The 21,594-nt window shown below is 45.8% G+C and overlaps 1 protein-coding gene across 9 annotated transcripts in view; it reads right to left on the bottom strand.

Moving 5' to 3' along the window:
• Positions 1 to 21,594, bottom strand: part of ANKS1B (ankyrin repeat and sterile alpha motif domain containing 1B) — a 1,315,261-nt gene that overhangs the window by 11,713 nt on the left and 1,281,954 nt on the right. For all 9 annotated transcript variants that reach the window (XM_011992230.1, XM_011992227.1, XM_011992229.1 and 6 more), the window contains one exon: positions 4,562 to 4,729. In XM_011992230.1, the coding sequence (XP_011847620.1) occupies positions 4,562 to 4,729 (168 nt within the window). The remainder of the gene's footprint in view (positions 1 to 4,561; positions 4,730 to 21,594) is intronic.

The following is a 21,594-nucleotide window of genomic DNA, read 5'->3' as shown; positions in this document are numbered from 1 at the left end:
AACTTTTCTGCTGTCCTCTTCTACCTTATTCTTCACAATATTTATTGCCATTATGCATCATCACATATTTATTTGTTCATCCTCCACTGCCATGCATGCTCATGGAGGCAGGACTTTGTCTATTTTGATCACTGCCATTTTCTCCAAAACGCAGAAAAGCTTCTGGCAACCCCGTAAATAATAGGCACACAATAAATACTTGTTGAGTAAATGGTATCAAAAGAATGAGGTAATATTTAAATGAACAGCTGAAGGACCAGCAAGTATTTGCCTGAAGACAGGAGGAGGAGGCAATTGAAGTAGATGAAACAGCTCATGCAGAAGTCCCAGAATAATCTATACACAGAATAAAACAGAGCCTCATCTTCCACCATATACAGAAATCAACTCAAAATGGATTAAAGACTTAGAGGGAAGACCTGAGATGATGAAAGAACTGGAAGAAAACATTGGGGAAACACTACAGGACATTGGTCTGGGCAAGGATTTTTTGGGTAAAATTGCAAAAGCACAGGCAACAAAAGCAGAAAACAGGACATTGGTCTGGGCAAGGATTTTTTGGGTAAAATTGCAAAAGCACAGGCAACAAAAGCAGAAATAGACAAATGGAATTACACCAAGTGAAAAAGCTTCTGCACAGGAGGGCATCAACAAAGTGAAAAGACAACCTACAGAATGGGAGAAAATATTTGCAAAGTATCCATCTGACAAGGGCTTAATAACCAGAATAAATAAGGGACTCAAAAAACTCAATAGCAAAGAACAAACAAACAAACAAAAAAACAAAATCAACCCAATCTGATTAAGTAATAGGGAATAGAACTGAACAGGCATTTCTAAAAAGACGACATACAAATGGCCAACAGGTATAGGTAAAAGTGCTCAACATCACTAATCATCAGGGACATGCAAATGACAATCACAATGTGATACCATCTCACCCCCGCTGGAATGGCTACTATCAAAAAGACAAAAATTAATGGATGCCAGTGAGGCTACAGAGAAAGGGGAAACACTTCTACACTGTTGGTGGGAATCTAAATTAGTAAAGCCACTATGGAGAATAGCATGGAGGGTCCTCAAAAAACTAAAAATAGAGCTACCATATATTCCAGCAATCCCACTACTGGGTATATATACAAAAGAAAAGAAATCAGTATATCAAAGAGATATCTGCACTCCCATGTTTATTGCAGAATTATTCACAGCAGTCAAGACATGGACTCAAACTAAGTGTCCATCAGTGGATGAATGGGTAAAGAAAATGTGGTATATATACACAGTGGAATACTATTCAGCCATAAAAAGAATGAGATCCTGTCATTTGCAGCAACATGAATGAACTGAAGGTCATTATGTTGAGTGAAATAAGCCAGGCACAGAAAGACACATATTGTATGTTCTCATATGTGGAAGCTATAAAAAGTGGATCTCATGGAGATAGAGTAGAATGGTGGTTACCAGAAGTTGGAAAGTGAAGAAGGGAGAGTAGCGATGAAGAGAGATTAGTTAATAGGTACAAAAACATGGTTAAATAGAAGGAGTAGGTTCTAGTATTTGATAGCGCAGTAGGGTGACTATAGTTAACAATAATTTATTGTATATTTCAAAATAGCTAGAAGAATTGTAATTTCTCAACACAAAAGAAAAATGTTTGAGGAGATGGATATCTCAGTTACTGGTATGATCATTACATATTGTATACATGTGTCAAAATATCACATAGCAATAAAAAACAGTCCCAGAGGTAAGGGAAAATGGTCGTTGAGGGGTTGGGGTCAGTTTGCAGGGTAGGGAACAGGAGGGCAGACAACTAAGGGTGAGGAGGTGAGGGGGGCCCAGTCAGGCTGAGCCTTGAGACAAATCCTAAAATGCTTTCTTCCCTGTGCATACAAATACAATGGGCCACTCCGGGGGCGGGGCGGGGCTGTCCGCTCTCAGGAACGGCCCCAGGCTGAGATCTACACCATGGCTGCCTCTTCCTTTGGTGTTTCCAGGTCTGCCTGCCCTGTCCTAGCTGCCTGCTCTGCTCAGAACCTGGGGTTGTGGGAAGGCCTCTCCCATTTCTTTGACACCATGAGCTTTGCAGCTGCCTTTTACCGTGCCTTGACTGTATCCCCATAAGGTTGTGGGGAGGACCTCATGTGTTCTTAGGGATCACTGAATATTTCTTACCAAGAAATGCCCGGGGCTGAGGGAACTAGAGTACTAATGCCTGTCGAGGGGACTGATCTTGAAGCACATATAACATCAGTATTATTCACTGTATATTTTCCTGTTTCCCTTGAAGGCATCTGGATGAATATTCTATGAGCTCTTATGGCACCTAACCCTTTGTGCTCTTCTGGAAGAAGCCTGTGGGGACCAGGGTAAGGTCAGATAGAGGCACCTGCTGTGAACAGATTTATTTAGCCCACATAAGAATGAATACAATAGTCTGAGAGATAATCTCTAAAACATTCTGCAAGTTCCTGGACACTTAACAGCCTAATCAATCTCAAAGATATGCTTATGAAATCCACCCACAAGCCCTCATGTATTCATCCACAGATACTCACTGAGTACCTGCTATGGGCCTGGTCCTGGTGGTGACAAGACAGGTGGGGTCCCTGTGTGCATGAAACTTACGTTTTTGTGGAAGAAGATAGACAATAAACAAGCCATCAGTAAAAAACCCTCAAGTAATAAATGCTACAGAGAATTAAAAGCAGATGACATGCTTGAAGGTGACTGGGTGTCTATGTCAGATTGGGTGGTCAGGACATCCGCCTCTTCAAGTAGCCGAGACCTGAATGACACGATGAAGTCCGCCATGCAGAAACTGGGGGAGGATATTCCAGGTGTGGGGAGCAGGTGGCATAAAGGCCTCAGGTAGGAGTGAGCATTATATAATCAAGGAATGGGAAGACCTGAGCATCAAAGAGGACTGTGGTGGGGGAACTGCATTCTGGGTACTTGGGGCAGAGGGTGCCATGACTGATCTCTGCTGTGTGGGGAGGGGAGTCTCAAGGAGCTGTACTGCATAGGCCTGGGGCAAGGTGGCAGTGGCCCCAGCTGGAAGAGAGATGGAGGAAGTGGGGAAGAGTGGACGGGACTGAGATATATTTTAGGGGTAGCGTTGATGGGATTTGCTCATGGGCTGGATACAGAGGTAAGGGGAAGATGGGAATCCCGGCTGACTTGTACACTTTGGGCTTGAGTTGCATGGTGAGTGGCTGTGGGGTGGGGAAGATGGTGAGAGAAGAGCTTTGAGGGGAAAATCAGGAATTGTGTCCTGGCCATGCTAAGTTTCAGATGTCTGTGAAGCATCAAGGTGGAAATGTGAAAGAAGTTGGCCGTGTGAGTCTGGAGATACAGAACTGGGAAGCAGTGTGTTGGGTTGGGTCGGTGCTGAGTGGGAGGACCAGGGGCGCAGAGCGTGGCGTTGGAAGAAAGATTTCAGAGGAGGTGCAGCTCCTGGGGATGGTGGGTAATGAGTGATGGGCACGGGAACGAATGGCTGGGGCTGGAGGGAAAGGTCTCGAAAGTAAACTGTCAGGGAAATGTGAGACCAGATGTTGGAGGGGTCATCCCTGTGGATGTTGATATTACCAAGAAGGGTGACAGGGATAGGCCTCCAAAAGAAGACTGAAAACAAGAACTGCATCGTCACAAAAGGAGGTGCCTCCTTGCAAACGTTAAAAATGCCTGCTGCTGTTCCCCTATGACAGTGGAGGTGGGGGCTGGTGAGGAGGAGGAGAGACAGTTCCAGATGGTAGGATTCGGGGGCGTGAGAGCAATGCATTCTGGGGGAGTCCCAGGGTTTCTAGTTTCTAGGATGCAATACGGCAGCCGGGGCAGAAACCAGATGGGAGGCTGGTTGGGAAACTTCCAGCTTTTGGATATTGCTACTACCAGAGGAGGCCGCTTTGAAGTCATGCAAGCCTGTTGGGACAGGATGTCTGCAGAGCCTGTGGGAGGGAAGAGGAAGAAATTCCTGGAGGAAGGCAGATGCTGAGAAGGAGGGGCTGCACCTTCTGAACAGTCACCATGCTGCAGGAAGCCTCAGCTGCGGGAGACAAAGCACCCGGGCCATGGCGCAGGCCTTGCATATAGCAGGGCAGCCTGTGCATCCAGCTTCCTCTAGCTGGGGACCGAGGACATCATCATTGTGTACCTCTGCAAACCTCTCTGGAGGCCAGGGGCTTGCAGGAGACTTTGCCCTCTGATGAGATGGCAGCTGAAGCCCCAGGGAACACTGCTCCCAAGCTTTCCCAAACCTTTAGTTAGGTAAAATTCACCAAGAACGGCAGTACCTGCTGCTGAGACCCTTCACAGGGTTTCTGCAGGTGACTGAGAAAGTAGATTTCTCTGGAGGCTCCAGGTTGAGAGAGACGGTCCCCAAGACTTGGTGGGAACCAGGCTGAGGTGATGATTGGACACATGCCAGGAGGAGGCCAAGGTAAAGGATGAAGAAGAGGCCCTGGATTCTAATGGCACCCACACCACACAAGGGCCTGGTTAGCAGCCCCTTTCCCTCCTGTTCAAGGTTTTTGAGAACATCTGTATCTTTTTTACTTACCACGGACTTGCGAATGCTAACGCGGGGCTTGGGGATGGGTTTGGAGGGTTTGTTTTCAAAGCTTTCCGGAAGTGTGGAGGAGTGTCCCCCTTTTCTTGCTTGTAGTGCTAGCTGGTAAGCGACTTCGAATGCCTGTCCCAGGGTTAGGATGATTTCGTAGGCTAAATTCTGCAAGAAAAATTGAGAAAGCGTTTGCTACTGGCACACTGCAAATTAGAATGGGTGGAATGGCTGAGGAACCCTGAGGGAGGTGAACTAGGGAGGAACTTGAACTACTTCACCAGAGGCAGCAGCGATTCAGTGGAAATCTATGAAGAACAGGACACTCTGGGTCCAACTTAGGGTTTACAGCAGGCATTAGTCACTTGTGAAAAGAAAAATCTTGGGACCCCAAATCACTAAGATAAAGGAAAAAGTCAACTGGGAACCGCATTGGACAAACCTGCCTTGCATTCTATTCCTAAGTAACATAGCTACAAAGATAAAAAAGCTAGATACCTCCCTCACAATTTGCCCACAAGGAAATTTCCTGTGGACAAAAGACAGAACTCAAAGTCATCCCTCTGTTCATGTGTGAGATAAACGCATATCCGATTGCTTTCTTTGTCCTGTTGTTTCCCTAAGCCAGACTAAGGCATAAGTGACTATTCATGTAAATTGTGTATTCAGTGAAAGACTAATCAGAAACTCAAAATAATTCAACTGTTTGTCTCTTATCTACCTACGACCTGGAAGCCCCCTTCCCACTTCTAGTTGTCCTGCCTTTCTGGACCAAACCAATGCACTTCTTACACATACTGATTGATATATCATGCCTCCTTAAAATGTATAAAGCCAAGCTGTGCCTTGACCACCTTGGGCACATGTTGTCAGGACCTCCCAAGGCTGTGTCACAGGTGCATTTTTTTTTTTTTTTTAAGACAGAGTCTCGCTCTGTCACCGAGGCTGGAGGGCAGTGACACAATCTCAGCTCACTGCAACCTCCACTTCCTGGGTTCAAGTGATTCTCTTGCCTCAGCCTCCCGAGTAGCTGGGACTACAGACGCATGCCACCACGCCCAGCTAATTTTTGTATTTTTAGTAGAGTCGGGGTTTCACTATGTTGGCCAGGCTGGTCTCAAATTCCTGACCTCGTGATCCACCCGCCTCGGCCTCCCAAAGTGCTGGAATTACAGGCGTGAGCCACTGTGCCTGGTCCACGGGTGCGATTTTAACCTTGGCAAAATAAATGGACTGAGACTTGTCTCAGATACTTTTTGGTTTACACACTGATAGGGCGCACTTGCTTACAGATCCCCAGTTAGCCCCAGGAGGAGCAGGTTCCACAGCCCACTGGCCCCAGGAGCCCACGCCATTTAGAGCTCTCCCTGTGGGCAGCTGGTTTGCCCCCGAGGCCTTGGAAGGGAAGGAGTTACTACTGGTATTTCTGCTGAGTCCTGGGAGCGCTTCAGCCTTGCCTGTGAGGATGATCCCGCACACACCACAGGAGGTGTTCCTGAGAAGTTTGGGTCTTTTTACCTCAAACTTCTGTGATTCAGTGAACATCTATGAAACACAATCAAAATCTAATTTAGGCCTAGAGGAGAGGCATTAGTCATGCTGGTGTGGCGGCTCACAGTCGCAGCAGTGAGCACGCAAACAGTGCTCCAACAGAGCCAATTCCCCAGCGATTTCTTCAGGCTTTTGCTCTCCCTGTGGGTCCACTCTATATTTTATGATCAAATCAGCAAGAGACAGGAGATTCTGTCAGGCCAGATGCCGTGCCAAGCAGCGCCTGGGAGAAAAGTTCTTTTCCTCCGACCTTCAATCAGTCCTTTTCTCAAGACGATTTCTAGCTTTCTTCTCTTCTCCAAATCTGTATCTTTGATTTCTGCCTTTTCTTCCAAGCACAGCTCTGCCTGGTCTTCTCTCACCGAGAAACCATCACATTGTCTGACCCAAAAGAGGCAGAGTGTCCACCACACCCTGAGGTCACAGAGCGTCAGAGGAGCAGATGCATACTGGTCACAGAGAGCGTTCTGAAGGTCGCTGCGGCAGCTGAGAGCAGACACGGTCTACCCCAAGTTTTCTTATTTCTTTTTTTTTGAGACGGAGTTTTGCTCTTTTTGCCCAGGTTGAAGTGCAATGGCATGATCTCGGCTCACCGCAACCTCTGCCTCCTGGTTTCAAGCAATTCTCCTGCCTCAGCCTCCCAGGTAGCTGAGATTACAGGCATGCGCCACCACGCCTGGCTAATTTTGTATTTTTAGTAGAGATGGGGTTTCTCCATGTTGGTCAGGCTGATCTCGAACTCCCCACCTCAGGTGATCTGCCCACCTCGGCCTCCCAAAGTGCTGGGATTATAGGCGTGAACCACCGTGCCTGGCCATCCAAGTTTCCACTCTGATGAATGTCCCTAGAATGTCTGCTCATGGTTTCTCAAAAATCACAGAAATATCATTCTGCTGATGCTGATACTGCAACTAAGTGGACCCTCTCTGTTCCTGCCCCATCTCCACCCTCATCAAGCGCTCTGGGAGCCTGATTCCCACACTGCCGCCGGGGAGATGTGTTTGTGATTGCTCCCATTTGATGATGATGGAAAGGAAGATGCAGGATGGCGCCTTCTGAGGCCATGGGGAAGAGGCCCAAGGGTTCTAGACCAACCAGATTTCAGATCCATGCCAGATCTATTGTGATGGTCTCAGAACCAAGTGGGGAAAATGCCTCTGAGCTTGAGAGTTGGTTTGGGAGAGGATGTATCTGTCTCCTTTAAGTGAGTTGTCAGGAAATACTGACCCTACAAGACAGACATCTGCCTGCTGGAGATACTGCACCTTGCACAGCAAGCTGAGCACTTCCTTGCAATGAACACTGAGCCTGTGTTTGCCTCCAGAGATGAGTCAGCCTAGTAAATTAGTAACGCACCAGCAAATGATAGTGGAGGAGGCCTGAGAGACAGCTCTGACCATCACTGCACAAAGAGGGCTGAGCTCTTTCCACTGCCTACACTTGGCACTCACGTCACCGTCAGCTTTGCCTCTTAGTGTTTGCGTGGGTCCCCTCTGAAAGGCAGGCAGGGCTTCCGACTTCTGTAGTCTCAGAATGAAGATGCAGGCTCTTGCTCTTGTTCATGCTACTGTGGAAGATGGCTGATTTCCATCTGTTGGGGACATGTACCAGATATTCGTGTTCTGGGTGGGAAACTAGACTAAGATGAAGGTGTGAGATTCAGTGATTCTGTAACATGTGGTCTCTATCTGCTGTAACAGTGGAACTTAATGAGTGTGAATTCCTTTATCATTAACCTAAAAATAAGTTAGTGAAAGTGAGATCTACTTAAAGCTCCAGTATCTTCAAATTAAAGTAAGAAGACCTTTATTTGAGCAAGTGAGGTTTTTCACATGACTATGGGAAGCCTAAAGGTTTTGGGAGAGAATGTTAGAAGTCCTGCCCTTTCATTTTTAATTAGTTCCTGGCATTAGGAAACTGCTCAAATAAGATACAGAGACCAGACTGGATTAAGTTTTTCTACCTAATGGCTTCTCCTGGTTCCGCTTGCATTTTCCTTGACATCTTGCTTTGGTTTTATTTGAGAATGCTTTGCAGAGTTTCTTTTGTGATTATGTATAGCACAGGATTGGACACTGTTACCTTTCCTCTTTTGTCTGCAGCCTTACTGTTTGTGGTACTGATGCTGGGTGCCAGGAGGGTCCATCGGCACTGAGACGCACCTTTCAGGCACTCTGTTGCCCATCCCGACACACCAGTGCCCTTTTGGGGAAACAGATGCTCATCCCATGGGACCTGAGGACACATGTGTGAATGGGGAAAGAACCCCCATCTTTTTGTAGATTCATTTCTCCTGCCGCTCCTATCAACATTCCTACTATCTGAAATGGGAGAGTTGCTATCATGTACGAGGAGACTCTACTGGGATGAGGCTGAAAATTATATTGTAAAATCAGAAGGCCTAGGTGAGAAGCCCATCTTGCAAACCTCAATGATGCTGGCTGGCTCTGAAGAGCCCATGGTGACACCCAGAAAATCTGAAAGCCCAACTGTCTCTGCCTTCAACATATTTTCCCTGCAACTGTGGGGAGGCCAGTGCCTGGTAGTGGGCCTGGCACATTGCAGGCACTGAAGGAATGCTTGCTTGCTTGCTAAATGAATGAATATCCAAAGGAGGAGCTGGAGTAATCATAACATTTCTAGTTAATACTCAGTCTAGTTACCATTAAGGGAGAACTTAATAGGTGTGAGGGATGTGCCAAGCCTTATCTTTGTTTCATTTAAGTCTTCCCACAATCACGTGCAGTAGCATATTATCCTCATTTTATAGATGAGGCAATGGAGGCTCAGAGGGGTGAAATAACTTTCCAGACATCACAGAGATAGAAAGTTACAAAACTTGACATGAGCCAGTATCTGTGCTCAAAATCCCCTGCTCTTGGCCCAACCCCTGTGTCTACCCTGCTTGTCTCTAAGATGACTGCCATCAACTCTCCCCTCCTGTGCACACCATGGTGTTTCCCTGTTGAGAAGCTGAATCTGCTCTTTGAATCTGGACTGGTTTTACTGACTTGCTTGACCCATAGGATGTAGCAGAAGCAACATGCTGAACTTGTGAGGCTGAATCATGAGGAGTCTTGCAGCTTCCTCCTGGGCCTCTAGGAACGTTACTCTGGAGGAATTAGTCATGTAAAAAGTCTCACCATCCTGGCTGGACACGGTGACTCACGCCTGTAATTCCAGCACTTTGGGAGGCTGATATTGTTTAGCTGTGTCCCCACCCAAATCTCATCTTGAATTATAGCTCCCATAATTCCCACATGTTGTGAGAGGGACCTGGTGGGAGGTAACTGAATCATGGGGGAGCGTCTTTCCCATGTTGTTCTTGTGACATTGAATAAGTCTCACAAGATCTGATGGTTTTATAAATGGGAGTTCCCCTGTACACGCTCTCTTGCCTACCGGCACATAAGATGTACCTTTGCTTCTCCTTTGCCTTCCACCATAGGCCTCCCCAGCCATGTGGAACTGTGAGTCCATTAAACCTCTTTTCTTTATAAATTACCCAGTCTTGGGTATGTCTTTATTAGCAGTACTAGAACAGAGTAATACGGAGGCTGAGGTGGGTGGATCACTTGAGGTCAGGAGTTCAAGACCAGCCTGGCCAAAATGGTGAAACCCCATCTCTTCCAAAAATACAAGAGAAAAAATTAGTCAGGCTTGGTGGCAGGCACCTATAATCCCAGCTACTCGGGAGGCTGAGGCAGAAGAATTGCTTGAACCTGGAAGGCAGAGGTTGCAGTGAACTGAGGTTGCACCACTGCACTCCAGCCTGGGTGACAGAGCGAGACTCCATTTTTTTTTTTTTTTTTTTTTTTTGAGACAGAGTCTCGCCCTTGCTGCCTAGGCTGGAGTGCAATGGCACGATCTTGGCTTACTGCAACCTCTGCCTCCTGGGTTCATGGGATTCTCCTGCCTCAGCCTTCCAAGTAGCTGGGATTACAGGCACCCGCCACCACGCCCGGCTATTTTTTGTATTTTTAGTAGAGACAAGATTTCACCATGTTGGCCAGGCTGGTCTCGAACTCCTGCCCTCAGGTGATCCACCCGCCTCAGCCTCCCAAAGTGCTGGGATTACAGGCATGAGCCACTGCGCCTGGCCGAAACTCCATCTTAAAAAAATAGAAAAAAAAAATAGGTCTCACCATCCTGAGATCATCATGCTATGAGGATGCCTGAGCTAGCCACAAGGAGAGGCTGCCTGGACAGGAACAACGGTTTCAGCCAGGCCAGCCCAGGCTCAAGATTTGGGAGTGAAGGGGTCTCAAAGACATTGGAGCTCCAGCAGACATCACATAGAGAAGACTCAAGGCCCAGACAGCTGGCTCCAGTCGGACTGCCCCAGCATCTCCAGCCATTGCAGGCACCCTGGCTGAGGCCCCGGATATTGTTGAGCAGGACTGCCACACCCAGTCCAGATCCCTGACTTACAGAATTGTGAGCATAATAAATGGATGTTGTTTTATATTCTGGGGTGGTTTATTACACAGCAATAGATAACTGGAACACCATGTGATGCTGCAGAAGGCTGGCTGGACCCTCATTCAGACAACAGGAAGATGACCCATGAGCCCAGGAGCTGTGATGAATGCAGCTTAGCCAGGAGGCCAATCCTGGAGCCACCCCGTCCCCATGCCTGGCTGTCCTGGCTGTGGGGAAGCTGGCTGATCACAGCGAGCACTAAGGTGTCCCATCCCGTCTGCTGGCTCAAACCACAGTGCTGCAGTGAAGTCAGCAAAATCATGCTCTCGTCTCCACTTACTACCTCCCTTGGGCATCAATTCAAACTCACTTAGCTTTACCTTTATTACCTCACGTCTCTCTAATGCTGTAACCTGGCCTGTCTCTGACCTTGGCTCCTCCTGCCTCATATAAGCTCATTGGAAGATACTTGCCTTGGTCTTTCTAGCATAATTCTTTTGAGACACATTTATTATGGCAATTGATCTGCCGTATTTTCTACCTTACAGAGACCACCAGTGAAAGAGGGCTGCATGTGTGTGCATGTGTGCACGTGTGTGTGTGTGTGTGCATGCGGGGTGCAGGTGTGAGGGTTAATTACTGAAAACAGCATACTCTGAGCCTTGGTTTTCTCATCTTAAAATGGGGATAATACCACACGCAGTACCCACCTAACTGGATTGTTCTGATAATGGCTAATAATATTATTTAACTAAATGGCAATACCGGCTAGCATGTATTATTTACTGTGTGCCATGCACCACGCCAAGTGCTTCAACATGGACTCTTTAATTCAATCCTAACCACATCTGTATGCCGTAGGTCTATTACTTCCAGTTTGCACATGAGATAATTACGCTCAGAAAGGTTAAATAACTTGCTCGTGAAGTCAGCACCCAACCAAACTGGGCTTTGAATCCAGTTGTTCTGAGAGGCCGTGCTCTTCTTGACCATTACACCTTAGAACTATACATTAGATAAAATAAAAAAAATTCTGTAATCTGTTTAAAAAAAGTTTAAAAAACATGAGCCAACTGAGCTTCCAAGTGACTGACCCATCTTGGCTGTGGTGAGGTCACCTACTGGCCCATTTGCCTGGGTCTCGTGCCCAGCCTGTCTGAGAGACAGCCTCCAGGCCAGGGGTGTACTTTGTGACTCGACAGAGACCATCAACACAGGAATTCTTCATCTTAGCCAGGCGTGCACGCCTGTAATCCCAGATACTTGGGAGGGTGGGTGATGTAAAAGATATGACGCAACTCCCATCCTTAGTAGTGGCTATTTGGGAAGAAGGGCAGGGAGTCCCACTCCAATGGGGAAAAACCTCCTCAGAAGCACAGGAATTCTCCTCTTCCCTTCCCTTCTCTTCTTTCCCGGGGATTTTTTTTCTTTTTCTTTTTTTTTTTTTTTGAGATACGGTCTCACTCTCTCACCCAGGCTGGAGTGTAGTGGTGTGATCTCAGCTCACTGCAATCTCGCCTCTGGGGTTCAAGTGATTCTCCTGCCTCAGCCTCCCAAGTAGCTGGGATTACAGGCGTGCACGCCTGGATGATTTTTGTATTTATTTTTGGTAGAGATGGGGTTTCACTGTGTTGGCCAGGCTGGTCTCAGACTCCTGGACTCAAGTGATCCACCTGCCTGGGCCTCCCAAAGTGCTGGGATTACAGGCATGAGCCACTGTGCCTGGCCAGGGATTTTGATCTGCAAATTAAGAACTGCTACATTAGAGGAGCTTAAGAAACGATGGTATCATAAAGATAAATCCTAATGCAATCAGGGGATGCAAACTTGCTTTTCTTGTGCAAACTGAAGATATGCAGGTCAGCCTTATATTTACTGTGGTTTCTTCAAGGCAGTCATGGATATTGAACATCACCACAGATATTTACCAAGCTCCTTCCATGTGTTAAGGGCTGTGTCCCTGGTGCCAGGCCCATGCCTAGCCTATAGACAATGTCCAGGAAGTGCTCACTGAATGACATGGGGGAGCGAAAGGGTCCATCAAGTCTCTCATTACATCCAGAGAAGGCTCATGGACAGAAAAACAGATCTTCCTCACCATCTTCCTGCATCTTTGTCCCCGAGGCTATACCCAGCATATTCATCAGCCTAGTATGAGAAAAACTGTGTCATAAATGGTGGGCAATCTGTCCCCTAGAAAAAGCTCTGGCCACCAAGGTAATTAATTTATTTTAACTGGTACATCACTAAGACTTTTCTGTTTCTTAGTTTGAAAATCTCTTAGGCACAGGGGTTCACTGATATATGTGCAAAAATATTCATTAAAGTGTTTAAATTTTCATTATTAGAGGACTGATTAAGTAGAATACTAGGTAGCCATTTAAAATGAAAACTGGAGGTGGGTCGATTGCCTGAGCTCAGGAGTTCAAGACCACTCTGGGCAACATGGTGAAACCCTGTCTCCACTAAAATACAAAAAATTAGCCAGGCATGGTGGTGCACACCTGTAATCTCAGCTACTTGGGGGGCTGAGGCAGGAGGCTTGCTTGAGCCCAGGAGGCAGAGGTTGCAGTGAGCCGAGGTCACACCACTGCATTCCAGCCTGGGCGACAGAGTGAGACTCCATCTAAAAAATAAAATAAATAAATAAATAAATAAATAAATAAAGGGTTAAAAGACTATGTAAGAATATATGTATGCATATACACATAGATAGGATCTGTATACATGCATAGAAAATAGTGATATGGATCAAATGTGAATAGCAGTTATCACTGCATATTGAGACTGGATGATGTGTCTCTTTATATTTTGTATGTTTTGAACTTTATTTAAATGAGGATTAATCATTTTTACAGTCATAAAATATAATTTTGATCATTAAAAACAAGAGAAAGTCTTTTGAGTTTAAAATAGTCTTATTCTTGCTTTTTTTTTTTGAGACAGGGTCTTGCTCTGTTGTCCAGGCTGGAGTGCAGTGGCACAGTCATGGCTCACAGAAGCCTTGACCTCCCGGGCTCACATGATCCTCTCACCTCAGCCTCTGGAGTAGCTGGGACCACAGGTAATGTGTCATCACACCTGGCTAATGTTTGTATGTTTTTTAGAGACAGGGTTTCAACATGTTGCCGAGGATGTATCTTATTCTTTCTGCTTCACCTTGGGGTTCTGTGGGTCTCTTCAATTCTCTGGCTAAGAGGGCTGGGAACTGCTTTCCAGCAAAATCTGGTCCCTCTCTGCAGGTGCTGTCATGGCTCACTTGTACGTGCCAGGAAGCTGCCCATTCATTTGGCAAAGAATCTTGTTTAGGCTTTTCAGTTTTCACACTGGATGCCAATTCTAACATCTTCTCAGTGAGACTTTAAAGTATCAAGCTCTTCCTTTAAGCTGCAACCCTAATGCGTCTACTCTAAGTGCGGAGTTGACCCTTTAGTGGTCCAGCTTCTGCCAAGCCCAAGTGAAAAATGCTGTTATGTGGATATAAACTTATAGACATGCAGTCAATCCGCTCTTGTAGCTGTGCAAAGTTTGATCTCTGCACGAAGTCAAACTGCCTATGAACTTGAACCATACTTTATTTCCTTTCATAATGATGATAAAGCAGTGGCAGCAGCAGCTACACACGATATTGTCTACTACATCCTAGGGACGAGGCTAAGTGCCTTCTGTGGATTGTCTACCCCTCACAACACGTCATAGAGGAGGAATGACCATCCTCATTTTACGTGTGAGAAACTAAGGATCAGCGAAATTGACAACTTGGCCAAGTTCATACAGCAGAACCAGGATCCAAGTGCAGATCTGACTTCAGATTAGCCAGTGTTTCATGCCACTGGGCCATCCTACCTTCATTGCTTTCATGAACGTGCTGGTGTTCTGTGCCTATTTCATTGAGGCACCCTCTAGAACACCACCTTGTGTTTTGGAGCTTCACTGTAAAAATGTTTGTGAAGACATTATTACACAGTATCCCCTCATGGGGGCCTAGGACAGAAAGTTCTTTCATACTTAAGCCTTATTAAAATATTGTTTTCTGAAAGGAAGGGGTATACTTTTCTTTCAAAGAAATACGGAGCATAAAATTACTGCATTTCCCTTTTTGCCTTGACCTCCAGGAAGCTCAGAGCTAAAAGCTCATAGCTAGAGAGAGCTCAGCTCCCATACCTTTACAGAACTCCGTGGTCTGTATACTGATGCTACAACTTTTCCCTTGATATGGAGCTTCCTTTTAGTCTGTATTTTCCCTAATTCAGATTTGTGTATAAATATATATTTTCAGACTACTACACCTATTCATGTAGGTTGTCTTCAATCCTTTATGGAATGAGGCATGGTAGAAACAGTGTCCATTTGTTCACTTAGATATTTATCCCAGGGCTTACTTTGTTGAACGCATTGCTGCCCAAATGGCTGACAAGGTATGTCAGGCATAAAGCTTCATCTCATCTGGCAAATATGACAAAGGAGGAAGGAATCTGAGGGGGAGGCCATCTAGGGAGGAAAGGCCCTCCTGGCCCAGGCTGGGAGTTGCTCTTTCTGAGTGGACCATTTTGACCTGCCTGGTTTGCATTACCATTAGAAAAACAACAGCCACATTTTCATGACTGGAATGGAATGAACAAATGTATTCATTCCATAGCATCAGAGAGCTGCAGGCCCAGACAGGGGTCATCAGAAGCTCACCCACACCATGAAGAGGGCCCAGATGCAGACACGTTCAAAGGAAGGGCTGTGTCTGTATGTGGGAGCCCAGGGCAGAAAAGCTCGGGTGTCATAAAGTACCTCAGGAGGTCTGCTAGAAAAGTGTCTATCAGTGAATAGAGGTCATAAACAAAGTCCCTGGATCACCTGCATAGGCCAGCTCCATCATGGGCTACCTACCTACAGCACCTATTGCCACTGAGAAGTGGGTGTGGTCCAGGTGACCTGTCAGTCCCTTTCTACCCTGGGAGTTTCAGGATTTTCTGATTAGAAGGGGCTATCTTTTACCCAGGCAACTACAGATTCAGTTTAGAGATGCATGCACAGTTGATGCTGTGCTAAACAGCGGCATGTTACCCAGAGGCCAGACTGCAGGGCTCCATAACCCACAAGCTAGAGCTCAGATAAGCAGTCACCACCAAGGGGCTGCCCTTCATCTCAGAAAACATCTTCATTCCAGCAATCACCCCCAAATGCTGTTCTGAATGGCCAAGCATTTCATCTATTATAGAATGGCTTTTGTTCTTGGCAATACACGCGTTTGCCATCTCCCACCTTTGCCTGGTGAGTTACTGCTTATCCTTGAAAACTCACCTTGGGCATCACATCTCCAGAAGCCTTATTCGAATCCCCTTTCCTGTGCCCCCAACCCTAGCTAAGTTAGGTGCCCCTCCTCTGTGGTCCCACAATACCTTAGGCACAGCCCTACTTACCACGTGGTATTTATTATGATTTTCTCTTTGTAGGGCTGATTCCCCCAGTTGACTGAGCTCCTTGAGGGCTCTGGTCTCACTAGCCTTTGCATCTCTAGGGCTTTGAATAGGTCAGGTGCTCAAGAAATGTTTGTTGGCTAAACACAAAAAGGAAGTTGCCTGGTAGGTCCCTAAGAGAAGTGAACTTGCACCTTAAGGTTAAGAAAAGGGGGAATATGGATGGCCAGAGCCAATTCCTTCCTTCTGTCTTCTCTCCCACAGGCAGACCTGAAGAACAAAAGCTAGACAAGTGCAGATAATGCCACAGAGGGCCTGAAGACACAAGATGTTTTTTTCCAATCTGGGTTCTCAGTGGGGTCTCCAGAAAGAAGCGACATTTCTTTTTAGGCTATATTTTGCTGGTACTTGTTTTTTTAAGACCTGGGGTAAGCCTGGTCTACAAGTTGCTTCACCCACGTCCTAAGGCAAAAATAACTTCAAGAATATTCTAGGCAAAGTCACAGACTTCATTGACATCTCTTTAGCTCTACCTATAGTTAGTTCTCTCAAGTACCAGCCAGAAATGAGTCTTCATAGACTGTATAGAAATAAATAGTGCCCAATCATAGCCTACAGCATTTAGAAAGAAATATTAGCAATTCTGCTAAGATGTCTATCTGGGCCAAGATGACAAATCAACTGGCCAAAATGCAGGTAGCTTCTTTAGGGCTAATTTTGGCTAACTAAAAGAGCCACGAGATTCCTTTAGCTCCCTAATTATAACAGGGGCAGATGAAGAAAATTTTGAAAATACAAAGAATAAAGGAGAAAATAAAATTGAGCTATGAAACTCCACTGTTGGGATATGGCTATTGCTAACATTTTGGTGCATTTTCTTTTTATATTTGTATATACACCCAGATACTTCCATTTCCTATATGAATATTTAAATATGAATTTAAAAACTAGAATACTTTGAGTCTAAAATCATAATCATACTTTATATGCAGTCTCATAAGTTGCTTTTTCGTACAACATTATCTCATAGTTGGTCTTCACATGTCATTACACGTTCTTCAAAAACCAGATTTTTAAAGGGGGCGAGCATTCCACTGTATCTGCTGAGGTTTAACTTTACGCCTCACCCCAAGTATAGGAGATTGGGCCCTGCTTTGTTAAACCATGACTTGCTTTCTTATATTAATAGCATTCCAGGTTCTCTGTGGATGGCATGCACTGCAGCCCCACACACTGGTCACCTGTCTTCATGGAACCACAGCCCAAGGTGGCTGGCCAGCAGCCCTGTCACATCCATCCAGAGGGACTGGCCTGCCTGGGAGGAAGAAACATGCAATCTTTATCCTGTGACTTGGCCAGGGTTTGTGGAAAGGCGGTATAGGAGGAAGAAATGCCAGACTTCAACCTCTCTCCTGCTCCTCAAAAGTAAAAGCTCCAGTGGAAGCTGTAGGGAACTCTTCACTAACTTTTTGTTTTTTTCAAGACAGGGTCTCACTACGTCACCCGGGCTGGAGTGCAGTGGCGCGATTTCGGCTCACTGCAACCTTCGCCTCCTGGGTTCAAGCAATTCTCCAGCCTTAGCCTCCTGAGTAGCTGGGATTACAAGTGCCTGCTACCACACCTGGCTAATTTTTTGCATTTTAGTAGAGATAGGTTTCACCATTTTGGCCAGGCTGGTCACGAACTCCTGACCTCAAGCGATCCGCCTGCCTCGGCCTCCTGAAGTGCTGGGATTACAGGTGTGAGCCACCGCGCCTGGCCTCTTCACTAACTTGTGAGGCCCTGGACATGGGTCACTCACCAGATTCAAACCTTTTAAATTTGAACCCTTGTTGTTTAAATCTTTCTCAAATGGATATGCCTGTTTCCTTGGTATAGTCAGCACAGTAAATATAAATGGCTTTTCCTTTACTTATTGCAGGTGGCTACCTGATACCCCGAGTTCACTATTCTACATTGAATGAATGAGTTGCCATGCCTCTACACTGACCACGTGTTCACACAGACTAAATGTCAGGCTTCCAACCTGCACCTCCCTCCTTTCGGAAAGCCCACCATGCTGGCTGCTGGTGCACTGCCCGGGTGGCATGGATCTGATTTTGTTGTAACTATTTGCTTGTGTCCCTTCATCTCCTGCTGGACCATGAGCTCCTGGAGAGCAGGGATGTGTGTCTAACGCATGGCAGGCACTCTATCAATACAGGAACGTATTTTATATGGAATCTGACCTTTGTCCTCAGATGTGGAAGAATGCAGCAACAAACATATGTCATGAACCAAAAACTGGGACATAAATCCTCACACAGGGTCTGACAAGAATATAATCATCACTATTAACTGTTTCTGCTACTCCCCGTGTCCTCAGCAGCTAAGAGTTATTGGACACCATGTGCTGGAAATGTGTATGTGTCACCACCTTGTTTAATCCTTGCAATCACCATAGGAGGTATCCTATTATAATCTCTATTTTACAGATTAGGAAACTGATGATTAGAGGCATTCTTTTTTATTTTTTGAGTCAGAGTCTCACTCTGTCACCCAGGCTGGATTGCAGCGGTGCCATCTTGGCTCACTGCAACCTCCACCTCCTGGTTCAAGTGATCCTCATGCCTCAGCCTCCTAAGTAGCTGGGATTACAGGTATGTACCACCACGCCTGGCTAATTTTTGTATTTTTAGTAGAGATGGGGTTTCACCATGCTGGCCTGGCCGGTCTTGAACTCCTGAGCTCAAGAGATCCACCCACCTCGGCCTCCCAAAGTGCTGACATTACAGGCGTGAGCCACTGCGCCTGGCCTTTTTTTTTTTTTTTTAAACAGAGTCTCATCCTGTCTCCCAGGCTAGAGTGCAGTGGTGTGATCTCTGCTCACTGTAACCTCCGCCTCCCAGGTTCGAGCGATTCTCCTGTCTCAGTCTTAGGTTCAATGGATTCTCCTGCCTCAGCCTCCTGAATAGCTGGGATTACAGGTGTGCACCACCACGCCTGGCTAATTTTTGTATCTTTAGTAGAGACAGGGTTTTGCCATGTTGGCCAGGCTAGTCTGGGACTCCTGACCTCAGGTGATCCGCCCCCCTTGGCTTCCCAAATGCTGGGATTACAGGCATGAACCACTGTGCCTGGCCTGTGGCATTCTCGCCCAAACTATGAGGCAAAGAGCACAGATCTGTGATTCAAAACCAGACTGATTCTAAAGGCCACCCCCTGAACATGACACTTGACTGACAGTTATTTAGAAGTGGGGGGTACAACAAATACCTGCATAAATGCTGCAAAGCAATCTGTGAAAACCGTTTCAGAATGTCTGGTTTCTAACTTTACAAAAAAATGGGATCAATTTAAGGCACTGATAACTTTGTCTCCCTACCCCCAAAATAGGGATGAGAAGAAATAAAGATTATTAATCTCTGAATATCCAACCACCTTTGTCTTTGTGGCCTGGTTAGTTCTCAGTGATTTATGCCAATGGAGAGGAGATGTGGATAAATGAAACCCAGCACTGTTAACTTATCTATTCTTTTTTGGGAGGTGGTGGTGGTAGTGTAGAAGGACCATTGGGATGGGATGCTGTCTTTTTTATTTCATCAGGGCCATTTGCTACTCTTAGGAGCTGCGTCCTTCCTGCAGCTGACTTGCTGATGAGTTTCAGCTGGCTGGACAGGACCAGGGAAATGCTTCTACTTTACCCGTAGGTTGCCACTTTGTATGTGGAAGAGTAACCAGGCAAAGTGTTTGAGTTCAATTTTTAAGGGCTCTATGCACTGTGACATTTTCTTATATTGCCATATCTTTTCACAGTATCACAGTCAAATACGTTGAAGGCTATTTTCAGGTGGAGAAAATGAGAAACAGAATGAGAGAGATCACCTGCCTCCATGATATTAATTCAGTTGTCGGAGGTGAACTAACATCAACAATAGCAAGAATTCTTTTGCATCTTTAAGTTCTCACTTTGTGGGACAATCTCTGCAACATAAGCCATACATATTTTTCTTCAGGGACCTCAAACTACTCCATGGAAGTAATCTTGGCATTTAAGAAAGTGCTCAAGAATTTACATTTTTCTTTTTCTTTCTTTTTTTTTTTTTGACAGAGTCTTGCTCTGTTGCCTAGGCTGGAGTGCAGTGATGCAATCACAGCTCAGTGCCTCCCAGGCCCAAGTGATCCTCCCACCTCAGCCTCCTGAGTAGCTGGCACTATAGGTGTCTGCCACCATGCCGGGCTATTTACTAAATTTTTTTTTTTTTTTTACAGACATAGGGTTGCCCTATGTTGCCCAGGCTGGTCTTGAACTCCTGGACTCAAGTGATTCTCCCACCTCAGCCTCCCAAAGTGCTGGGGATTACAGGCATGAGCCACTGTGCCCAGCCAGGAATTTAAATTTTATTAAACTGATGAGAAAATCAACAAGCAAACTCATAGCAGAGCCAAAGTTGGAAGTGGTGTTGGTATCACTGATCACGACCACGTGGTGGACGCTAATGTTTTCCTTGCCCCACACTTTGGCTGGCTTCGTGCATATGGATGGGAGAGTACTACAGAAGGTGATCACACAGTCGGCTGACCATGTTTTCCTGCGTTTTGTCACTTCTGTTTCTCCAGCTTAGATCCTCGCATGGCCCACGTTCAGCCAAGAAAGCACAGGGAAGAGGGAGCTCCGTCTCCCACACGTCCCGCCCACCCCGCACCATGTCTTCAACATTCTCTACGCACTCCTGAGGCCGTCTCAGCCTTGCCATGTGCTGCACACCGAGAAGCACAGGATTTGGGAGTTGCAAGCGAAAAATGAGCATGGTTAAAAATATCAAAGACTGCAAACATATTCTTTACAGAGGAGTGAGAATTAGCAAGGGTCTGGCGGCAAAGCCATGGCTTTTAATGCTATTAAAAAGAAATAACACCTTTCAACATTTAAAACTATTGAATGAGGCTCTTCTCAGATATTTGATACAAATCTGATACTCCCATAGGGAATGCATCAAAATCTTTCTATGTTGACCTATATCAGCTCTCTGTTACTGAGAAATCTAGAATAACTGGCAAATGAAATACAGAAGACAACAGTTTTGAAATTACCTTGGTTGTCCCTCTCTCTCACCTATAGTGGCCTTCTGAGGACCATCACTTCAGCCTTGGGATCTGGTGGCCACTGAAATACCCGTTCCCTCTCTTGCATTCCATTTGTGTAGAATTCTCTCCACTCATTTAAGAGCAGAGGAGCGAAAAGCTGAGTCCATTTTTAACTCTCACAACTCCTAGTCTCATAACACATCCTTCTTTTCTGCTCACCCTATGGTTCCCTCTTCCCCAGGTTCTCACTGCCTAGAAGGTGAAGTTAGGGGAAGCTTTGGTTCTACAGTGGGTGAGATGTGTTCCAGGCCTAGCAAGTTAGCTTTGTGATTAGAAATCAGCTCCGACAATAACGGGAGTGTAGACTCCAGAATACAGAAAAGGCTTGGTGCTTGCCTGTGGGTATATACTGGCTTTTTTCTTGACAACCCTAATTCTGTTTTGCTCTAGTCTTTTTATTTTCATCTCCCCATCATTTAAAACCAAAAATATCACAAGCTGAATTTATGGTAGATTCCAAACAACAAAAACAGCCTTAGAGATCATCAAATGTAACATTTTCCAAAATGTGTTCTGCAGAAG

Source organism: Mandrillus leucophaeus, unplaced genomic scaffold (assembly GCF_000951045.1).
Source record: "Mandrillus leucophaeus isolate KB7577 unplaced genomic scaffold, Mleu.le_1.0 Scaffold408, whole genome shotgun sequence".
Lineage (NCBI taxonomy): Eukaryota > Metazoa > Chordata > Mammalia > Primates > Cercopithecidae > Mandrillus > Mandrillus leucophaeus.
The sequence above is the reverse complement of the archived record's forward strand: the minus strand, read 5'-3'. Positions and strand labels throughout refer to the sequence as shown.